General features: G+C 39.3%; 2 protein-coding genes across 3 annotated transcripts; one reads left to right on the top strand and one right to left on the bottom strand.

Annotated features, from left to right (window-relative positions):
* Window positions 1–5959, top strand: LOC128510612 (transmembrane protein 184C-like). The gene is made up of 10 exons (XM_053483031.1): window positions 1–164; window positions 383–513; window positions 2288–2324; window positions 2415–2620; window positions 3566–3640; window positions 4268–4361; window positions 4523–4635; window positions 4741–4840; window positions 4950–5121; window positions 5343–5959. The coding sequence occupies exons 1-10, from the start codon at window positions 48–50 to the stop codon at window positions 5621–5623; spliced, it is 1326 nt and encodes a 441-aa protein (XP_053339006.1). The 5' UTR covers window positions 1–47; the 3' UTR covers window positions 5624–5959.
* A 670-nt stretch (window positions 5960–6629) lies between these two features.
* Window positions 6630–17873, bottom strand: LOC128510471 (FHF complex subunit HOOK interacting protein 1A). 2 transcript variants are annotated; one of them, XM_053482784.1, is made up of 14 exons: window positions 17724–17873; window positions 15385–15425; window positions 14843–15059; window positions 14056–14694; window positions 12756–12914; window positions 11788–11874; window positions 11537–11704; window positions 11366–11445; window positions 11054–11259; window positions 9858–10865; window positions 9571–9749; window positions 9359–9479; window positions 8908–9115; window positions 6630–6903 (listed from the first exon to the last, which is right to left on the bottom strand). In XM_053482784.1, exons 3-14 carry the CDS (start codon window positions 14948–14950, stop codon window positions 6840–6842), a joined length of 3027 nt encoding a protein of 1008 aa, XP_053338759.1. In that variant the 5' UTR covers window positions 14951–15059; window positions 15385–15425; window positions 17724–17873; the 3' UTR covers window positions 6630–6839. The 2 variants fall into 2 exon arrangements, with proteins under 2 accessions (XP_053338759.1, XP_053338758.1); XM_053482783.1 differs by having other exon boundaries at window positions 14843–15425.
* Between the last annotated feature and the right edge of the window lie 1949 nt (window positions 17874–19822).

Raw genomic sequence — 19822 nt, 5'->3', positions numbered from 1 at the left:
CAGGGCTCGCGCACACAGGGATGCTCGGCGAGCGCGTCTAGCAGGAAATGGCGCGGCTGTGCGCGGGATGGCGCCGCTGGCTCCGGCCGCTCGTCGTGACGGTGTACGCGCTGCTCGTGGCCGTGGCGTTGCCGCTGGCCGTGTGGCAGCTCCAGAAAGCCGAGGTGCGTCTGCGCCTTCCTGACTGATCGCGAGCGGTTGTACGATGATGATGATGATGATTTGCGAGAGTAATTGTAATGTCCATCACACGCGCATCACGAGGATGTTAGACCAACCAACCATGCGTGTAAACCTGCATCAGCATCATCTGCAACAGTAATGTGATTCCTCCTTTCATTTAGTCAGTGTGTGTGTGTGTGTGTGTGTGTGTGTGTTGCAGGCTGGAACACACACTAAGGCGTGGTTCATCGCAGGCGTGTTTGTGTTTTTAACCATTCCCATCTCTCTATGGGGCATTCTGCAGCATCTTGTGCACTACACCCAACCTGAGCTACAGAAGCCTATCATCAGGTATCATCACACACACACACACACGCACACACACACTCGCAATAGATCTCATTGTGCTTACACACATACTGTACACACACGAGATTGGCTGTAGATGACGTCAGAGCTCTCTAAGAATGATGATTTAACTCATGTCATGGTCTTGGTCATGTTGTGTTTAATATTCAGCCATTATCCTGAAATGCGGTATGCTTTTTAAACAAAACAGGCACGTAAAAAGATATATCAGAAGTGCATAACCCTTGGTGTAATGCGTGTAAAGGTTGTAAAGACAACAACACAATTTCGCATGCATAATGTTCTGACTATGAGCGATTGCACCAGTGATCAAGTGGTTTAAAGATATATACAGTACTGTGCTAAAGTCTGAGGCACAATATTATCTTTAATACTAGTCTCGTTGTACTGTAAATATTTATCATGTGGGGTGGCATGGTAGCTTTGTGACTAGTACCATCGCTTTTATGTCTGGGTTCGATTCCCATCTCAGGTCCGTGTGCGTGGAGTTTGCATGTTCTGATCCTAAGATGATCCTAACTTTTCATAATGCTTTTAGATAATTGCATCGTGATGGCTTGTCCTTTCCTCCTGCTTGGTGGGTTTCCTTTGGATACACCGGTTTCCTCGCACAGTCCAAAGACTTGCAGATTAGGATAATTTCCAAATTGCTCATAGTGTCTGAATAAGCATGTGAGTGTGTACATACTGTATACTGTATGTGTGTTTCCTGTGATGGATTAGCCCAGCGTCCAGGGTGTACACCACCTCATGTCCTAGGGATCCTGCGATAGCTCCAGGTCTCCCACGACCCTGTGTACAGGGTAAAGCAGTATAGACAATGAGATGATGAGATGTTTATCATGTCTGCATCATTATTAACTAAACCTTTTGACATTTTCAAACATAACTTAAAAACGTATAAATAAAACATTACAGAAGAAAATATGCATGCCTGTAAAGAAAGAAGTGCCATAAAGTTTTCAGGTGGGGAAGAAAAGAAAAAAAAAAACTAATGTATGCTCTTGGGTTTTTACTCTGGCATATTCTCAGTAAAATCTCACAGCTGTTTTATTTATAAAACTGCACAAAGCTGTATCTAACACAAAGAGTTTTCACACCAAATTTTGGCTGTATTTATTTTATTACTCTTTAGTGCTCTTTATAGATAGTTAATTTTATATGATAAATAATGGCACCAGGTATACCCTCAAACCATAAAAAAAAGAATCATTGCACGCTACTCTTCTTTCGTGCAAATCACAAGTGGGGCATCCATTTTTGCTCGTTTTGCTTTGTACTATTACAAATTAACGAATGTAACAGGTTCAGACCTGCACAGTAGTGACTGGGGAGACAGTGGCCTTGAACGGAAAACACTGTAAGACAGTGTGGCCAGGTGAAGTTTTAACCAGAGTGCGGATAATTTTTGACTCACGCTTGTATAACTACATTTGATGCCTAAAACTTTTGCACAGTACTCTATATTTGTACCATTTACAGAGGAATACAGCCATTAGAACACAGGTGATTATTTTGATGGATGCACAGTGTCATTATAAACAGATAAGAAGTATGACACACTCCTTAATAAGTGCAAAATTGCATTTTTTGGCAAATCATCAGTGTAAGAAGAGTAAAAAAAATGCTGCTGTTAATGCAAGATAATCAACTTCTGGCTGGATCTCTGGTTTGCATTCTGTTCCATAAAACTGTGCTGAAATGGGAATTATTGTTTTATTCTTTACATAATGTGTAATTTAATTTAATTTTTCAGAATATTATGGATGGTGCCAATTTACAGCTTAGACAGTGTAAGTAACAAATTCGCCTTTTCTTTTATTCAAACTGCAAGTACGCACTTGTGCCATTTATTGGTAAATGTGTGTGTGTGGACCTTTTAGTGGATCGCTCTAAAGTACCCCAGTATAGCCATCTATGTGGACACATGTCGCGAGTGTTACGAGGCCTATGTCATCTATAACTTCCTGATGTTCCTCCTGAACTTCCTGGAGACGCAGTACCCGAACCTGGCGCTTATTCTAGAGGCTCAGGAACAGCGCTCGCTTCTTCCACCATTCTGCTGCTGTCCACCATGGGCCATGGGAGAGTGAGTGAACACATACCGCACACCCCACACACACCTCCAAGGCAGCACGTCTTAGAACTGTTATGGGATCATCATTATGAAACAGATCATAAAGTGTGAAGGTCTTGTATGTATGTTGTGTGAATGGTGCATAGATTTTATATAGATATGTGTATTGCATAGCTATCACACCATATCATAACCTAGTTGTCATGACAACAAACACAAAAAGCCCACGTTTTTTGAAAATTCTGGTCTCTACCTGCTGGACAGTCAGGTCCAGCATGGCAATTCACTCGTGCCAGCCATGCGGAAGGCCAAAAGCCCTTAAAGCCAGGTCCCAAGCCTAGATACAATGGGGCGGTTAAGTCAGGAATAGCATCTGAAATAAAAACTTGCATAACCCACTTTAGTGACTCCCAATGACAGCAGACAAAAGAAAAAGAACAAAAGAGGTTGCTTTAAAAAGTGCACTTTTGTGCATGTGTTTAAATATGATGGTGCCCCCTGGTGGTATGGGGGACCCAGTGGACCACCTATACCATTTACTGCAGCAAGAAACCAATTTATATAGTAAGGTAATATTTAAAGTAGTTATTAATTTTTATTTATTTATTTTTTTTGCTGTTGCCAAGAAAAACCCACATTGCCGGTAAATTTTGTATTTTGATAAAAGGTGTTGATAAATTTTCTACAACAATGCCAGTAACAAAACCACAGGTTTGCACATGACCAGGGTTAATGGGATAGATCACAGATCCACTGTGACCCTGACAAAGATAAAGTATTTAAAAAAAAAAATCATAATAACATTCTGATTTATTTTTTTGCTGTATTTTTTTAATTGATCAACATATATGCACATATGCAGTGCAGCATAACAGGGAAATGTGGGGTACACAGGACTACATAAAAAATTATTTTAATGAATTACATGTGTATGTTTTGTCTTTTTCTCATCCCCAGGGTTCTTCTGTTCAGGTGTAAACTGGGAGTTCTGCAGTACACTGTCGTCAGACCTGTCACTACTGTCATAGCGCTGTAAGAGAGCATATTTCTAAGTAGATAGATATACACACACATTTTCCATCTGCACTTAACGTTTAATTCAGACTTTAAAAATACACAAAAAAATAAGAAGAATATTTATAAAATTATATCGAATGATATCGTTATTGTCTTGACCTTTTTTTTAATAGAGAAATATTTTTGAAAATCATTTTGTTTAGCCTGTTCTTTTAGTATGCTAATTAGGCATGGTGATCATGTGACCTGAGACCTCATTATAACAATTATCTTCAAAACAACCATCATTGCGGACACGACGCCAACACAAAAAAAGAAACAAGCTTTCTACTGAAAAAAAATCACTTGTTTCTGACATCTTGTTTGTTTTGGCACCTTGTCACATGACTGTTTCATTTTCATACTCATTAATATTCATTAGCTTTTCCCAAAGATGGGTATGTACAAAACACCTTGTCTGTGTTCAATTATTTCAATACTTATACAACAACTTGCATTTGCTATAGTGATTTATAATTTTTTTCCTCTTTATTTTAACATACATTCTTACACACGTAATATAAATTTTGAGAACCATGTATGGTCTGTGTCAATCGTTAAAAACACTATGATTTTATAATGTTGCGTGTTCACTGTCTGTAGTGTGTGTCAGTTGTTTGAAGTCTATGATGAGGGAAACTTCAGCTTCAGGAACGCCTGGACGTACCTCGTCATCGTCAACAACGCCTCCCAGCTGGTACTCGTATTTTAAATGCATTCAATACTTATCTTAGAATTCGTTCGTTAGAACCCAGGACTGTTTAATTCTCTTTCTTTGTTTCAATTTCATGATAATATGACCACGCTGCATTTTTACTTAAATCAATCAAATCTACAATACACTTTATGTGTTTTTAGTTTGCCATGTACTGCCTGCTGCTGTTCTACCGCACTCTGAAGGAAGAGCTGAGCCCGCTTAAACCCGTCGGGAAGTTCCTCTGTGTCAAAATGGTGGTGTTTGCCTCGTTTTGGTATGTTTCTACCATAAAGTTTGGAATTTCAGAACTCTAAAGTGCCTAATTGAGTGCATGGTCAGTTGCTGTGGTTCATTCTCAGAGCTCTGTCGCCCCCTACAGGCAGGCTGTGTTTATTGCCTTTCTGGTGAAGGTTGGAGTCATCTCTCAGAAGCACACATGGGAGTGGGAGAGCGTGGAGGCAGTAGCTACAGGGTTACAGGTAAATACACACTTTAGGCTAATGACAAAAAGAAAACTTTACACATATGTAGTCTTAACTGCAACATGCATGTATGTACTGTATATAATTTGTGTGTGTGTGTGTGTAGGATTTTGTGATTTGTATAGAAATGTTCTTGGCCGCCATCGCGCATCACTACAGCTTCAGTTACCGTCCCTATGTGCGTGAGGATGATGAAGGCTCCTGCTTCGACTCCTTTCTCGCCATGCTGGACTTCTCTGATATACAGGCGGACATTTCTGAGCAAGTCCGCAACGTGGGTATGTATCTGTCTTCTTCTCCATTCTGTCTGTCTGTCTGTCTCTGTCAGGTCTTTCTGTTTGCTTTTCTGCTCTGTCTCTTTATAGACTCTTTGTCTATCTGTCTGTCTGTCTGTCTATCTACTGTTGCCACAACATGAGTATGTATTCTTTTATCTTATTCTCCTCAACCTCTTCTTTGTCTCTGTCTTTGTCTTCATCTTTGTCTATCTGTCTCTCAGGGCGCACGGTGCTTGGACGTCCCCGTAAGCTGTTCTTTGGCTCTGAAGTGGACATCGTGCAGGGCGAACACACCGGCCTTCTCTCTGGGGCGTCTCACGAGCGACTAGGTGTCGACCCTCTCTCTGTCCCCGCCTCCCCTAAGGGGCAGTACCAGGGCCTTGGCCAAACAGACACACCTCGCTCTCGCTCCGCCCCTACTGGCTTTAATCCCTCCTCCTGGACAAGTGACAGCTGCTTAGTTCCTGCACCTACCACTCAGAATACAGGTGTTAAGTCATAATTGTAATCTATAGATGAAAAACACACACCCAACACACACACACACACACATACATACATACAGAGCAGATGCTAAACATATTAACAAGCTATAAATGCAATCAATGCACAATTAAACATGGCTACGAGGTGAAAGCGAGCTGTTCTTATAAAGGTTTTAGTGTTTTTGACATTATATTGTGATTGCGGTGTTCAGACATATGATTGTGTACCTGCGTGCGCGGTAGTGCAGTGCTGTTTAATATGGTTTGCTTTGTAAAAGTTAATGTTGAACTTAAGTGCACTGATGGTGTTATATTATCTCCTGAATCAAATGACAGGGTTGCGGTTTGTACTTATGAGCAAAGCTTTAATAAAATTGTATTATAATATTTCAAAACTGTGTGTGTGTTTGCGTGTGGGCTTTTCTTTATTAACTCAGCTAATTGAGTTAGCATGTGCAGTATTCTTGATGTCAACAGGAATTTTAGGAATTTACTATTTTTGTGATTTTTTATTTGAATTTAATTCAGTAGCACTAATGTATACTAAGTATATTAAATCCTAGCATGCCAAAGCATACCTAAGTGTACTTGCTCCAGACTAATGACTAGTATACTTGGAAGTTTGCTATTTTGAAAAGTGTATTTTAGTTGTAATTAAATTGTACAACAGCACAATTTTAAGTGTATTAAGTAAACTTTTGTGTCCTGAAGTGGAACAACTTTAAGTATACTTAGTACATTTAAAGTATATGGCTGTGTGTGTACTAACGTACATACCTGACAGTAATTAATGAAATTTAAGTATATATTTAATGTATTATACAGTATACTACAGAAATATTTACTGTTACAAATGCATGATTAATAAACTATGAATATATTCTTGTTGCAGCAGTAGGATGCTGTTATACTTCTAATTCCAAATACTAAAAAAGTACACTTTGTGGTTAATACAAATATACTTTATTATATACAGTAATATAGTACACACAGTCTTACATACAATAATACTGTATTGCAAATGTGTTACAATACAGTACACTTAGGGTGTTCGGAAAAATTTACAAATGCTAAATGCATTTTCTACACCATAACATACAGACTAACGCACGCAACGATGCAGCTTCCAGGCGTGAATTCAAAGTAGAAGTGGAGAACTGGCGAGCCAATCAGAAAACAGACAGTCCGAAGCTGCCCGCCTCCAGTTTCTGATTGGCTGGTGTTGTGCCGATTCTAGTCTCTAGTTGGCTGGAATAGTTGCAGGGTGATAACGTTGCTGCAGTTCGTGCAAGTGTAGCTTCATGAGAGACACAACACAGTGAGAGTTTAACACACAAATGAACTTAAACGCACAAAAGTGATTCAGTGAAAAAGTGAAAAGATTCAGCGTGCAAAAATTAGTCTAAAAGAGTAGTGCACTAAATATAAGCATAAATAAGTATATATGAATAAGTACATTTAAATTTAACTGAAAATATGCTGAGACTACTACTTCTTATATTAAAATTTGTATTATGTATACTTTCTGTACATTTCTACAATTATTATTTCGAGCATATATTTCACTTAAAGTAAATTTTCCTATTATTATATATTCGGAAAGTGTTTTATTCACTGGGGTTGTCTTAAGTAGCTATATTTTATACAGGATTTAAAGTAATAAAACTACTCAAATTATCGAATAAATAGTGAAATGCTGTGTGACTTGTCACCTCTCGTACAAAGCGATAATCTTTTTCCCTGCTTAATTTTGTCTTCCAGCCTTCTGTCCAGTAGGTGGCAGCATTACTCCAATCGCAATTAAACTCAAAAGAAGAAGAAGCTGCGCTAATCTTGCGAAACTAAATATTTGAAAAATATTTTGTAAAAGATGCAAGCGATTCATATTTTCCTTAACAAGTGTAAATTCATCTAAATCATTAAGTGCGAACACTCATGACAAAAACTCATGACACAATGAATCGAATCGAGTAAAAGACAAAATCAAGTGCTTTACTGATTTTAACGGCACAGCTTTTGAAATCAATGCATATCAGAGTGGGTATTAATTTTTATTTCGTTTTATTAGCTGTCCATCAAATGAACTAAAAGATAAAAATACTTTTGAAAAAAGAAAAATTCGGTTTTGCAGGTACTCAGGCACTTCGACCTGGAGAGCTTTGGCACAAGGCTTGGACAGGGTGCCAATCCATCGCAGGACACACACACAGACAATTTGGCAACTAACCTAATCTTGATCTCTTTGGTCTGTGTAAGGAAACTGGAATACCCAGAGGAAAACCACCAAGTACAGAGAGAGAACATGCACACAGACCTGAGATGGTAACTAAACCCTGACCCTGCATGTGCAAGATGACTACGGCACTGTGACACCTTGTTTGACCGGGGATTATGGCACAATGGATGTTTGTCAGCAGTGTCTGCTTTGTAGTACCAGTATTTAAAAAAAAAAGGTATAGATTTAGTTTGTTATGTTAGTGATGTTTTGTGATTGTTTTGTTTGGCCAATCATTTATCCCTGATTTTTTATTTATTTTTTTTATACGTTTACATTTGAGGGAGTGAAATATTGCCATTCTCCCATGAACCTACAGGTGTTGCAGTTTGAACTATTACCTTATTGGCAGGGTGCACAAATTATTTGTTTGTTTGTAATTGTAACAAAATCTATATAAAAAGAGAATCACGCTATTTATAAAGCCATGATACACATTGGCACAAAGGTATCATGATAATACTGTATCGGGTGATCCCTGGTGATTCCAACTCCTAATAGATAGATAAATAGATACTTCACTTCATTTACGTACAAATTGACAAAACACATTTTGCAAAGACTCAATAGTTAAAAAATGTCTTTGCTTTTTTTACTGTTCATATTATAATTTAATAAAAGTCCAAATCAATATATATATCAAATATCTTTAAAATATACACTAAGAAAGTAATTAAAGAAGCTATTTACATTTTCTAACTATCTTCTATCTTTCTATCTTTTCCTAAAATTTACATTTAGTATTAAAATGGTCTTTAAGGATAAAGAGGCTGAGCTGAGGAGAGAGCAGACATTTTGCACTTTGTAATTTATAGCTTCATCTAGATCAGTGTTGTTGAACAGCTACAATAAGAGTCGACCAAGAGTAAACCAATAGTGTCACCAACATAAAGGGAAAAAAGTAAACAAAGAAGTACAAAACATCTGAAGATAGATTTTATTTAATTAACAACACACATGACACCTGTTTAACTTTGGACACAAATTAAAATTAACTTTTTTTGTATGTGTGTATTTTTTTCCTACTCCTCAGTGAGTAAGTCCGGGCGGATGGAGTGTTCCTGTGCGATGGCCGCCAACTCCTTCAGGAACTCAGCGTAGAGGAATGCGGCAAACACGGCGTTCCTGGACTGAGGAGGAATGTTGGGACACGGAGGAAGAGATTTCAGCAGCCGCCCGGAGACGTGGCCGTCGAGAAACCAGCCGAGTCTGTTTTCCTGCAGGAAATCCCGCTCTGAGAGACAGCGAGAGTGAGGGGAGGGAAGGGGCAGACAAATGGGGGAAACTGTTTGGCAACACGAAATCACTCATGAGTGGAAGCATTTCCTTGTGTCAGGAATATATTTAACCTGATTAGCTTCGACCTACAGTAGAATACAACACTACGTGTCTAAATTTAGTGGACTTTCCTTCTGATATTTTGCTGCCGTTTAGTACACTATTCTGTAACTTAAATATTTAAAAAAATCCTTTTCACCTCTATCCTTTAGGGCTTCATCTCTAAGCAGCAGGTAGTAAGCGGTGTCTCGTACCATCTGAGCAAACTCAGGCCTAGAGGTTGCGTGCTGCTCAATCTGGCAACCCACAGAAACCAGCACCTGCAATACACGAACGCCTGTGGGTGTCACGGAGAATCCTAAAAATATACTATGCTGAATAAGTAATGTATTGTTGAAAAAGAATCGAGACCTGGTAAAGAGAGCGGACGCTGGGATGGAAGACGGTTTGGGTGTCGAGCAGGAAGCAGCGCAGCAGGGGCTGTGGGTACGCTGCCAGTTGAGCCAGGATTCCCGTCACCAGCAGGTTCACCTCTAGGGGATTCTCCAGCATGTTCTCCAGACGAGAGAGCAGCACGCTGATGAACGGGCCTGCAGTTGGGAAAAATCAATAATAATAATAAAAAGAAGAAATGAGTAAATTGTGCATCAGGTTCAGGCAAAAGAAACATTTTGTAAATGGGCCATGTTTTTGCAAACCTGTAAATGGGCCATGTTTCTTTCCATCACCATCTTCTTCTCCTTTTGTTTCTTCATCTTCATCATCAGTGCAAATTGAATTAAAGTCAAGTTCCGTTTCTTCACCATACAAGACCGCAGTTAACCTCTGGAAATAAACATTATCTCCCATCATGCTGTGTTTATCCCAGTTAACAAGCTGGAGGCACTGGGAAACAAAGTCCTGTTCAGTATATTGCACCGACAGGATATTAGATGTCTCCTGATCTTGCTCTTCCAAAACCGCTTTCTGGTCCTCTTGAAGATGAGCACATTTGTCTGTATTCTCCCCATCAGAATGTCCGTTTAATAGAAATAAAGCGTCTTCAAATCCCTGATTTTGTACCTTTTTGTTTACGTCATCCTGTGTACTATCCTTGGTGTAAAAACGTGTGTTGTCGTTTGATTCAGTTTCTATTATCTTGTGATTTTCACTCCTGGGAGCATTTTTCAATGACACGCTCCGGTCATCTCGTGTATCCCTCTGTGCGATAAGATTATAAACCAGTACATCATCCTGAAAGTCTGACTCTTCAACGTAAGACCCGCGAATTAACACGATGGCGCTTTTCCTCATCTCCTGAATGTGTTGCGGAGGTTGAAGTCTCCCTGCAAAATGGAAATCCTGCTTTTCCTCTCCATCGGGAGCGGCGTCAAAAGTGTTGTCCCACTCCAGCTCTGGTGTCCGACTTGAAACAGTGCGAGGCGGTGTCGGGGACTGGAGTGGAGGTGTGGAAAGAGGCGGACATTCATATTCGTCCTTCTCTCCATCTTCCTGTTCCACAAGTTCCTCCACTGCTTGGTAGTCCTCAGGCGACGGATTGAGTCCATTGTAGGGGGCTGACCATAGCTGACATGCCTGAATGCTGGTGCTGATCATGCTCCGTGCGTCATTCAGGTACTGGAGGTAGTTTTTGTAAATCACTGGCTCAGAGGTCATCCAGTAGGAATTTCTAAAACCTTCCAGACCAAGAGAAAGGTCCTCAAACCCTGGATGAAATGCACACCAGTGAAAATATTAGAAAATAAAAAAACACCATTTATGAAATGCTCCATCGGCTACTTTAATTGCAGTTGCATGGTTGCAGGTCATTCGGACACATTGACTTGGACCAGAGGTCATTACTGGAGACGTTTAGATCTAAACACTTTCAACTCTCAATCAAGTGTCTTATTACCCGTCTTTCCCATCAGCAGCTCTTCGGTGACCTTTGACCAGAGGACATAGTCTGGTTTAGGGGGCATTGTTGGAGAGGTACAGGGTCTGTCCATGAGGAACGAGGGAGTGAGAGAGATAAAAGCAGCAGCGCTAGAAGAGTAGCAGTCTCGCTCTCTGAGTCTACGCTGACCTTTGCGTTGCAGGTGAGAACACGGAATGAGATACCTGAATGAGAAGAAGAAAAAGAAAAAAAAAAACCTGATTTGATTCCCCACATTTGAAAAAAATTATTTCAGGAATAAATCTACAAGTAGGAAATCATAGTGTATACCTGAGAATGAGCTCTAGCATGATGTCCTCACAGTACAGACCGATTAAAGTGCGAAACAGTGCCAGAGATATTGTTCCCAACTAAACCATAGAGAAAAAAAAGGGGGAGGAGATAAGGACCAGGCTAGCTACGTCATTCATTGCTGATCATCGTATGTAACACCGCGTGAACCTGAAAAGGAGTGTTGATCCTGCTGACGAGTGTGTCAAGAACGTTGACGTTGTCATGACGATGCTTGAAGACGAAAACAAGAAAGGTCTGGAGGAGGGCGGGGTCAGAGATGTGCCGCAAAAAGAGCTCCAGATATGCTGTCGTGGTCATAACTTCCTCCAAAGTCAGCTGATCAAAGCAGACAAAGCTTAGACCAATAGAAGATCACAGGGAAAATAAGAAATAAGATCAAAGAATCTAGCAGTTATCACCTTGTGGAGTGCAGGAGCCATGACTGGCACAAGGAAACCGTTATAGATGTACCCAAGCAGCTGATCTCTGACAGAGTGATGCGCCACCTGGAAACAACGGGGGGAAAATGACAAAAAAACTGAAATAAACTTGACCCAGGTCCTGAGAAAGAGTTTTTGAATCATGACTCCACCCCCTAGCAATAACCACGCCCAAAATTGGCAGATTTTCTCAAAATGTTTTCCTGAAAAACATTTCATGCAGAAAACTTTAGCCAATCATGAGTAAGAGCCATTTACAAACATTTACATTAAGTATGTGCATTTATCAGCATGTGGTGGCCATAATTTTTGCAAATCTTAAAACTTTTAAGGAATAAATTCCTATTAGTTGATTGACACCAGTCTTTGGCAGAAATAGTTGGTTTTTATGCAAATTGTCAAAATGAAGTCCATCATGGTGAAAATTTATGTCATGGAATTAATATAAGCCAAGCAATAAGAGTAGAAAAAAAACAATAGGGTTTAGTATAATAATAATACCAAGCAAAAGTTTTGACCCCTCATTGTTTCTTCATATTTTGCTTCCAAAGTCTCAGACTTTCATGTATTTTTAATATAGTCTTGAGGAATGGTTCTCAAGCATGAACAAGTCTACTGCATAAACCAGTAAGAAACATGTGCAGATGATGACAGACGATCAGGCTGGTGAATATTATTACCGGTGATGCTGAATGCTGAGTGGTTAGAACAGACGAGAGGGGAAATGTGGTCGCTGCTGAGGTGTTACATAAACAACCAATTTTTAAATTGTCGCAGTAAAACATCTGTTCTGATTTCTTTCATTGAATCAATATAATTGAATATAATTAATGGTGTATTTATTGTTTTCAAAAAAAGGAAACTATTCTATGTTTTTTTTTTTTTATGCAGGTTAAATTTTACGCTTTTACAGTTTGGAAGGCATGTCTCTGGCATCTGAGCCTCACCTTACACACCGTGCTACAGAAGTGTAGAGAGTTGAGGAACTGTATGAGCGCCGGAATCTGCATCCAATCCACTTCCTCCAAACAGTGCCATCCCTCACTGCAGTCATCGAGCTTAGCTGGAAGCCAGGAATACAGACCACTCAAGCCTGTGGCCAATACCTGCACACACACACACACACACACACACACACACACACACACACACACACAGCCGCTGCTGTTACAGAAATTTATTTAACATCTGTTGACTAATTACAGTCCTTCTGTCTGCTTGGAGAGTAATATCAAGGGCAAATCGTAATGTATAAAAAGAAAACACTTAATTTACCAAGTGCAGAGATTTGTGTATAGGATTAAGATCTGGATTAAAATGGGGGTGGTGACATGCTGCATGGGGTGAAGTCATTGGAATGAAATCACTAGTGTGTGTGTGTGTTTGTGTGTTTTTGTTCCAGTTATAGTTAAGCCATCTCTCCCCCCCCCCCTTTCTCTCTCTCTTTCTCTCTCTCTCTCTCTAACTCTTCCTCTAAGCATTATAATATTTTATAAACAAGGTGAATTTGACAGATGACACCAGTTATTCCAATAAAAAAGTATGCATCTAACAAATACTACAAATAATTAAGTCATTACTTGACCTCCAATGTGAACTCCAAGTATTGGAGTCGAGAAGCATTTATTATTCTCTATCTCTCTAAGAGAGCAGCTGGACGTCACACTAAGCCTCCCCTCCCTTTCCTCTTCCTGAAAATTCAGTAACACTCTTATATAAGGGTTGTGTGTGTGTGTGTTTTTGGTAATGCACTTTGATAAACTTAGGTCAACTTACTGTTATATACAGAATTAAAAATATTTCATCCAGTCATTCTACAAGGTTAAAAAATATTTCATAACAAGGTAGGTGTTGGATAAATCCGGTCAAAATCAGGGATGGAAATGTTTTGTATGCCAAAACACGAATTTCCAACAAATTTTTTTTGGAGACAGAGATTCTTTTAAATAACCACACCCATATACTGACAAAATATACATCCTTGAGAGCTTTTGGTTTTCTCTAGGCATGCAAAACTCCATAAAAGGCAAAGCTAAAAAAAATCCTAAATGACAACTAAATGGTGAAGCATTTTATTTGGCGCCACCTGCATGTGCGTGCTAAATCATCCACTAATGCAGCTCATCCATCCTCATTGACTTTTTATAAGGTGCCATTACTTTTGGCCTTATGGACTACACTTATTTTACATGTTATTAAGCATCAGAGTAAGAAAAAAGACATCATGACTACGCCAAGATCACTCACCGGGCAGAAATAGGTGTTTTGGGTGATGTGATCAGCCAGGGTGATGTCGCGCGCTGAAGACGCCACAATGAGCGCGAGAGCATCACGGGCCTGCGCACCCACCGGCCCGTCACGGTGCACGAAAGGCAAGAGCAGCGAGAAGAGCAGGAAGTTGGCAGCACCCTGATCCTGGCCACTGTGGAAGAGGAAAAGCTGGAGGGCGGAGTCATCACGTGCCAACATGTGACACAGCCGGTGCAGCAGTCGCACTAACTCGGCCTCCACCGGCGCTGAACTAGAGCTGGAACCGCAGGAGGAAAGCAGCATGGCGAACGGGCGCAGAATAGGCCTGTGGTGCAGCATGGGCTGGCGTGCCCGTGTCACCAGCATCTCGTACATACACAACTGCTCCAGCTTTACCTCTTCTGTAAAGTCACGCCGCAGGCTCCACACGAACAGGCGCTCCATTATGTTCTCCAGGAGCACAAACTCCAGAATGGGGCCCATGGCTCCGCCCACACCGCACTCCTCCTCTGTCAGGAGGAACAGCATGTGCTCCACATAGTTTTGCACAGCGCTCGCTTCATCGCTGGAGATCGGGCTTAAACGGAGGTGGCCACTGTTGCGGGTCGGCTCATGCTTTTCCAGGATTCTCAAAACCTAACAACGTATTGGTGTGTTAGATGAATAAAAACTAAGCTTTTGTGAAATATCTGTTTTAAAGTCACACCAAGCAAACTACATGCTCAAAGGGCTACCAAAGGTGTGATTCATGACTAACTGAAGATGCTAGGTGGTCGTGTATTACCTGTGCCCAATGGTTTTTGAAGACAATCATGCATGTTTCAGGGTCTACGCCGCTAAGATTTAGGGTCCGCCCCCCTCTGGGACTAGTGGAGACTGCAGACGCCATCATCTTCCCAGTGTGCAGGAGGAGCTAAACCATAATGCAGCTGACATTTGGATCCTTGCCATGATGGCCAAAAGACAGTAGCAGGACCAGATAGAGAGGAAGCATGCTGCAGCTGGTGGAGCGAAAAAAAGAAGAGGTGAAAGACAGGTCAAAAACCATTGTGTTCATTCTAACAATCACTATTTGAACAAAAACAGTGTTCTCCGATGATGATGTTCTCTTCTATGAGGCGTGAACACTTATTACTGCTTTAATAAAAATCACATTTCATCAGATTGGATTGAATGTGTTTTACAGTTGAAGTGTCAGAGCTAGGCTGGACTTCCTGACTTTTCCGATTGTTTTGTTCCTTTGCGGCAGCTCCCAGCTCGTCCCAGTAGGGTGGAGGCCCTGATCTAACATTCCCAGCATTCCTCACCATTCCCCAAAATCCTTACCTCAGCACGGCCACGGCTGCGAGCAGAGTCCCGGATTGAGACTGACAACAAGAAAAGAAAGAGAGAGGTTTAGATTAAAATGAACAAACAGAAACATTATCTTTTAGGCTGTGAGAAATTAAAGTGGTTTGAGGACAAGGATGATGAGATTAGGAGATCTGACTGTACATAAACACAAAATAAGTGTAAATATGATTTTTTTTAAATCATATCTAGACCAGAGTGTGTTGTCAGATGTGGAAATGGGCAATGGTTCATTTTTAGTGAATCTCGTGGGGGGTATGGATAAGGCACACACAGGCACACTCAAACACAGATGTTAATACTAGACTAGGATTGACTTAAACCCTCTAAAAGCTCATAAAAACTCACACACTATATGAGACATGTTTCACAAATCAATTTTATTTTTTCAATGCTAAGTAAGTTAATAACAACTCATAAAAAACAGGATATTATGAAATCGTATTATAATGATACGTCACACCATTCTGTGTACCAGCGCACCCTGAAGCATTTTCCTTTATGTAAATTATGATCTATTGACCGATACTATCACCTGCGATACAACAAAACTGTTATGAGTAAGGATCCTCAGGAATCTTCTGATACGATATTATCACGATACTTAGGTGTCGATTCCACATGTATTGGGATGTATTATTTTATAAGTATCCCAGTTTGATTTTTTTTGTTACAATTTTTAACAAACATAGCAAAGAATTTGCTCCAATCACACAGGATGCTGTACTGCCTGCCAACGAGTGAATAGTTTAGAGAGAACCACCTGTAGGATTATAGAGGAACTGCAACATTGTACCAAAACATGTAAAAAATATATATTTTTAACTGTTTTAAAAATCTAATTTCGTGTTAGTGTGGTGATACCTGAATCGCCAAACAAAAGACTTGTAACTAAGTCTATTTTTTTTCTCGTCTTTATTGGATAATATTGGCTGTCTCATTCCACTAAAATGTCACAAGCTAGATAAGGGGGGGGGGACGACGACATGCTGTTACAGGAAAATAATTAATAACATGATTATGGTGTGATGGGTGCTGAAGTGAAGCAAAGTTAACGTTATTCTGTGCATTACAGTATGTGCATTATTTTACATTTTTAAAAAGTGTTTAATTCCTGTTATCCCACAGCAGTCTAATAAAGATATGTCCATTAAAACCAAAACTCTGAACAAACAAACAATCAAGTAGTAGGTGTTAGAGACAGAAATCACCGGAGACCAAGACAATATAATCACGATATTTTAAGTAGCACCATTTTAGAAAATATCCAGATTTAATATATATATATATATATATATATATATATATATATATATATATATATATTTTTTTTTTTTTTTCAGATTCCACAATTCTAAACAAACCACACACGATGCTGTGCCACCTGGCAAAGTGTGAATAGTTTAGAGAGCACCACCTTAGGATTATATTATATAACTGCCATATTTTATCTCCTCAATCCAAATATGTACATATAAATAATAATAATAAAAAACTTTTAAAAATCAACTTTAAAGGATACAGAAATCACCACATGAATTAATCGTAACTGATTTTCCCCTGCATCTCTATGGGATAATTATAGATATCTCATACCAATGAGACCTCACAAGCTATATGAGGAATTACCCTGTAGGAACATGCTGTTACTGAAGCATAATTAATGATATGATTATGGTATAATGAGTGCTGAAGTGAAGCAGAGTTATGGTTAGGTACTGGAATCACCAGGGATCACCACAGTACTATATATAATCATGATACCTAGGTGCAGATTAAATTTGTATTGCATTGTTGTATTTATCAGGATATTTACAGTATATACTGTATATACCATAATAATTACTTATAGTGTGTGTGTGTGTGTATGTATATATATATATATATATATATATATATATATATATATATATATATATATATATATTGTTTAGATTCCATAACAATTCTAAACAAACTAAAATACAGTAGGTGAGTTATTTTAATTAGTATTACCGTATCGATTTCTAGTATGTAATAGTGTATGTATATTATTTGTGCCATGTCTAAAATCCAGGTTTAATTGCAAGTTTTAATTATTATTCTTATTAATTATTATATTATTTAATTACACACAGAATCTATGAGTTCAATAACTTACTGTTATATATTTATTTATAATATATATATTTGCTTTATTTGCTTTCTTAAATTCATTTCTTCCTTTTATTTACTAGTCTGCTATCAATACTAAAGAACAACACTATAATTAACAAGTTTTATGGATTTAGAGCTCACACTTGTTGAGGCTGAAATAAATCCGGTATAAATCTCACCCTTTATATTCTGCTGTGAAGAATGTTATTCTTCTTCTGGAAAAGAAAATCAATCAAACTCCTGAAAGTTCCCGTCCACAGTTTAAAATCCACATAATTAAGAAAAAGAACACTTCTTTATAGTAATGGAACACTGCGGTGTGTGTGTGTGTGTGTCGGGCGGCTCAGGGTCAGACTCAGAGTAATCCGCCGGTCATACAAGGCGCTCCGGATTTCCCATAAACTCCGCCCACTCATTTACATACACAAATACGCGCGTACACGCGCGCGCACACTAGGTTCGATCCCAAACACCTGCCTCCTCCCTAAACGAGTGCGCGCGAGTGCACGTGGTTTACACTAAAGTAGTGCACTATGGTTTATGTAAATGGTTCACAGTTGGTGGTGTTGAATCCTGTATCGTCTTGCAACGTTTAAGTTTGACGCTAAATACGTTTTTTTTTGTAATTACAGATTAGGAAACCTAGAAATGATGTAAGGAAAATGAAGCGTAGTACACAAGGTTCACAGAGAAACAGTATACAAACAAACAAACAAACAAACAAATTAAAAAAGGCTGATGTCTTATAAGAAAGTTTTTAGCGCCATCTTGTGGTTACCAGCTAATGAACACACTTAGGCCTCCTTAATGTGAAACAATGTAAGATTTCTCTCTTACTGCACAGATTTGGGGTGAATTATGTAAAGTGATAGTTTGTCAAATAATAAAATAAAACATATTATGAAAACTTTTTTTAAATAGAGCACATTTATTTTTTGTTTATCTTGAGCACGTTGGCTTGGTGGTTAGCACTGTCACCTTGCACCTCCAGCATCAGGGTTCGAGACAAGTCCTGCCTTGGGGCCTGTGAGCATGGTGTTTGCTTGTTCTATCTGTGAGTTTCTCTTGGTGGGTTTCCTCCGGGTATTCCAGTATCCTCCCGCAGTCCAAAGACATGCAGATCTGGCTAATTGGCGTTCCCAAATTGCCTGTAGTGTGAACAAATGCCTGTGTGTATGTGTGTGTTTATGTGTATGTGTGTGTGTGTGTTTTAGGTCATGTTGCCAACTCAACACCTGTTTGTATCTGAGCACTTGGTGGCAAAGGACCTTAGTCAATGTTCCAATGTTCTACTGGTGCAATGGCAGCCCAGGAGCATTAGGGTTCGACACGGGGATATCCTGATCAGCAGTCCAACACCCTAACCTACATATATAAAATTATACATACGCACACTTAGATTATAATTTAGTACTACTGAAATTACAGTTTTTTTTTTCTTTTTTAGATTTTCAAGCCCAAGATCTCTAAACTCCCTATTAGTGATAATAATTGATTAGGAATGGTAAATTCACCAAGGAGCTCAGTTCAGATCTAAGAAAGAGGATGGTAGATTTACCAAAGGCCAAACAGTTTGCTAAGATTTAGAAGAAGACCCAAACTGTCACCCTCAGCTCTGAAGATATTGGTTTGGTCATGAGCAAGGAATTACCAATATACAGGCCTGCCATGAGCTTGAAACTGTTGAAACCCAGTGTCAAAGCCAAGCCAGTTTTACACTGCCATGGACTGAAAAAGGCTGCTGTTCAAGAAAGAAGGCCCTGTTCTAAAATTGACACCTCAAGCCTAAGAAAAAAGAAAAAAAGAAAAACAGTTTTCAGCTGACCCCATGAGCCAGAGATATGTTTGGAGGTGTGAAAGGTGAGGAATTTGACTTCAAGAAGACTGGTGGTGGTATCATAATAGACTGAACTCAATATTAACTTTAACATCTCTCAAGTTATACTTCCAGTTTACTTTGATTCTGTAAAGCTGCTTCGTGACAATCACCATTGTTAAAAAGCACTAGCTGAATTGAATTGAACTGAATTTAATTATGCATTTGGACTGTTTTGGGCTGCAAATGGTGCATTGAATGAAAGAAATTGAAGAATTAGCACTACCTTAAAATTCTTCAGCATAACATCAGACTTCATGCTTCACACCCCAACCATGTGAAAATGTCTTGTAGCGAGGTTAGGAATGTATGGGGGACATGGCAATAACTCCCAGCCAAGTTCCTGTAATGTGCAAGTGATGTCAGTGATTTGTCAGTGATTGTGTGTCCAGTTCCCACAGA

The sequence above is a fragment of the Clarias gariepinus genome, chromosome 22 (assembly GCF_024256425.1).
Source record: "Clarias gariepinus isolate MV-2021 ecotype Netherlands chromosome 22, CGAR_prim_01v2, whole genome shotgun sequence".
In the NCBI taxonomy this organism is placed as follows: Eukaryota; Metazoa; Chordata; class Actinopteri; order Siluriformes; family Clariidae; genus Clarias; species Clarias gariepinus.
This window is presented reverse-complemented; position numbering and strand designations above follow the sequence as displayed.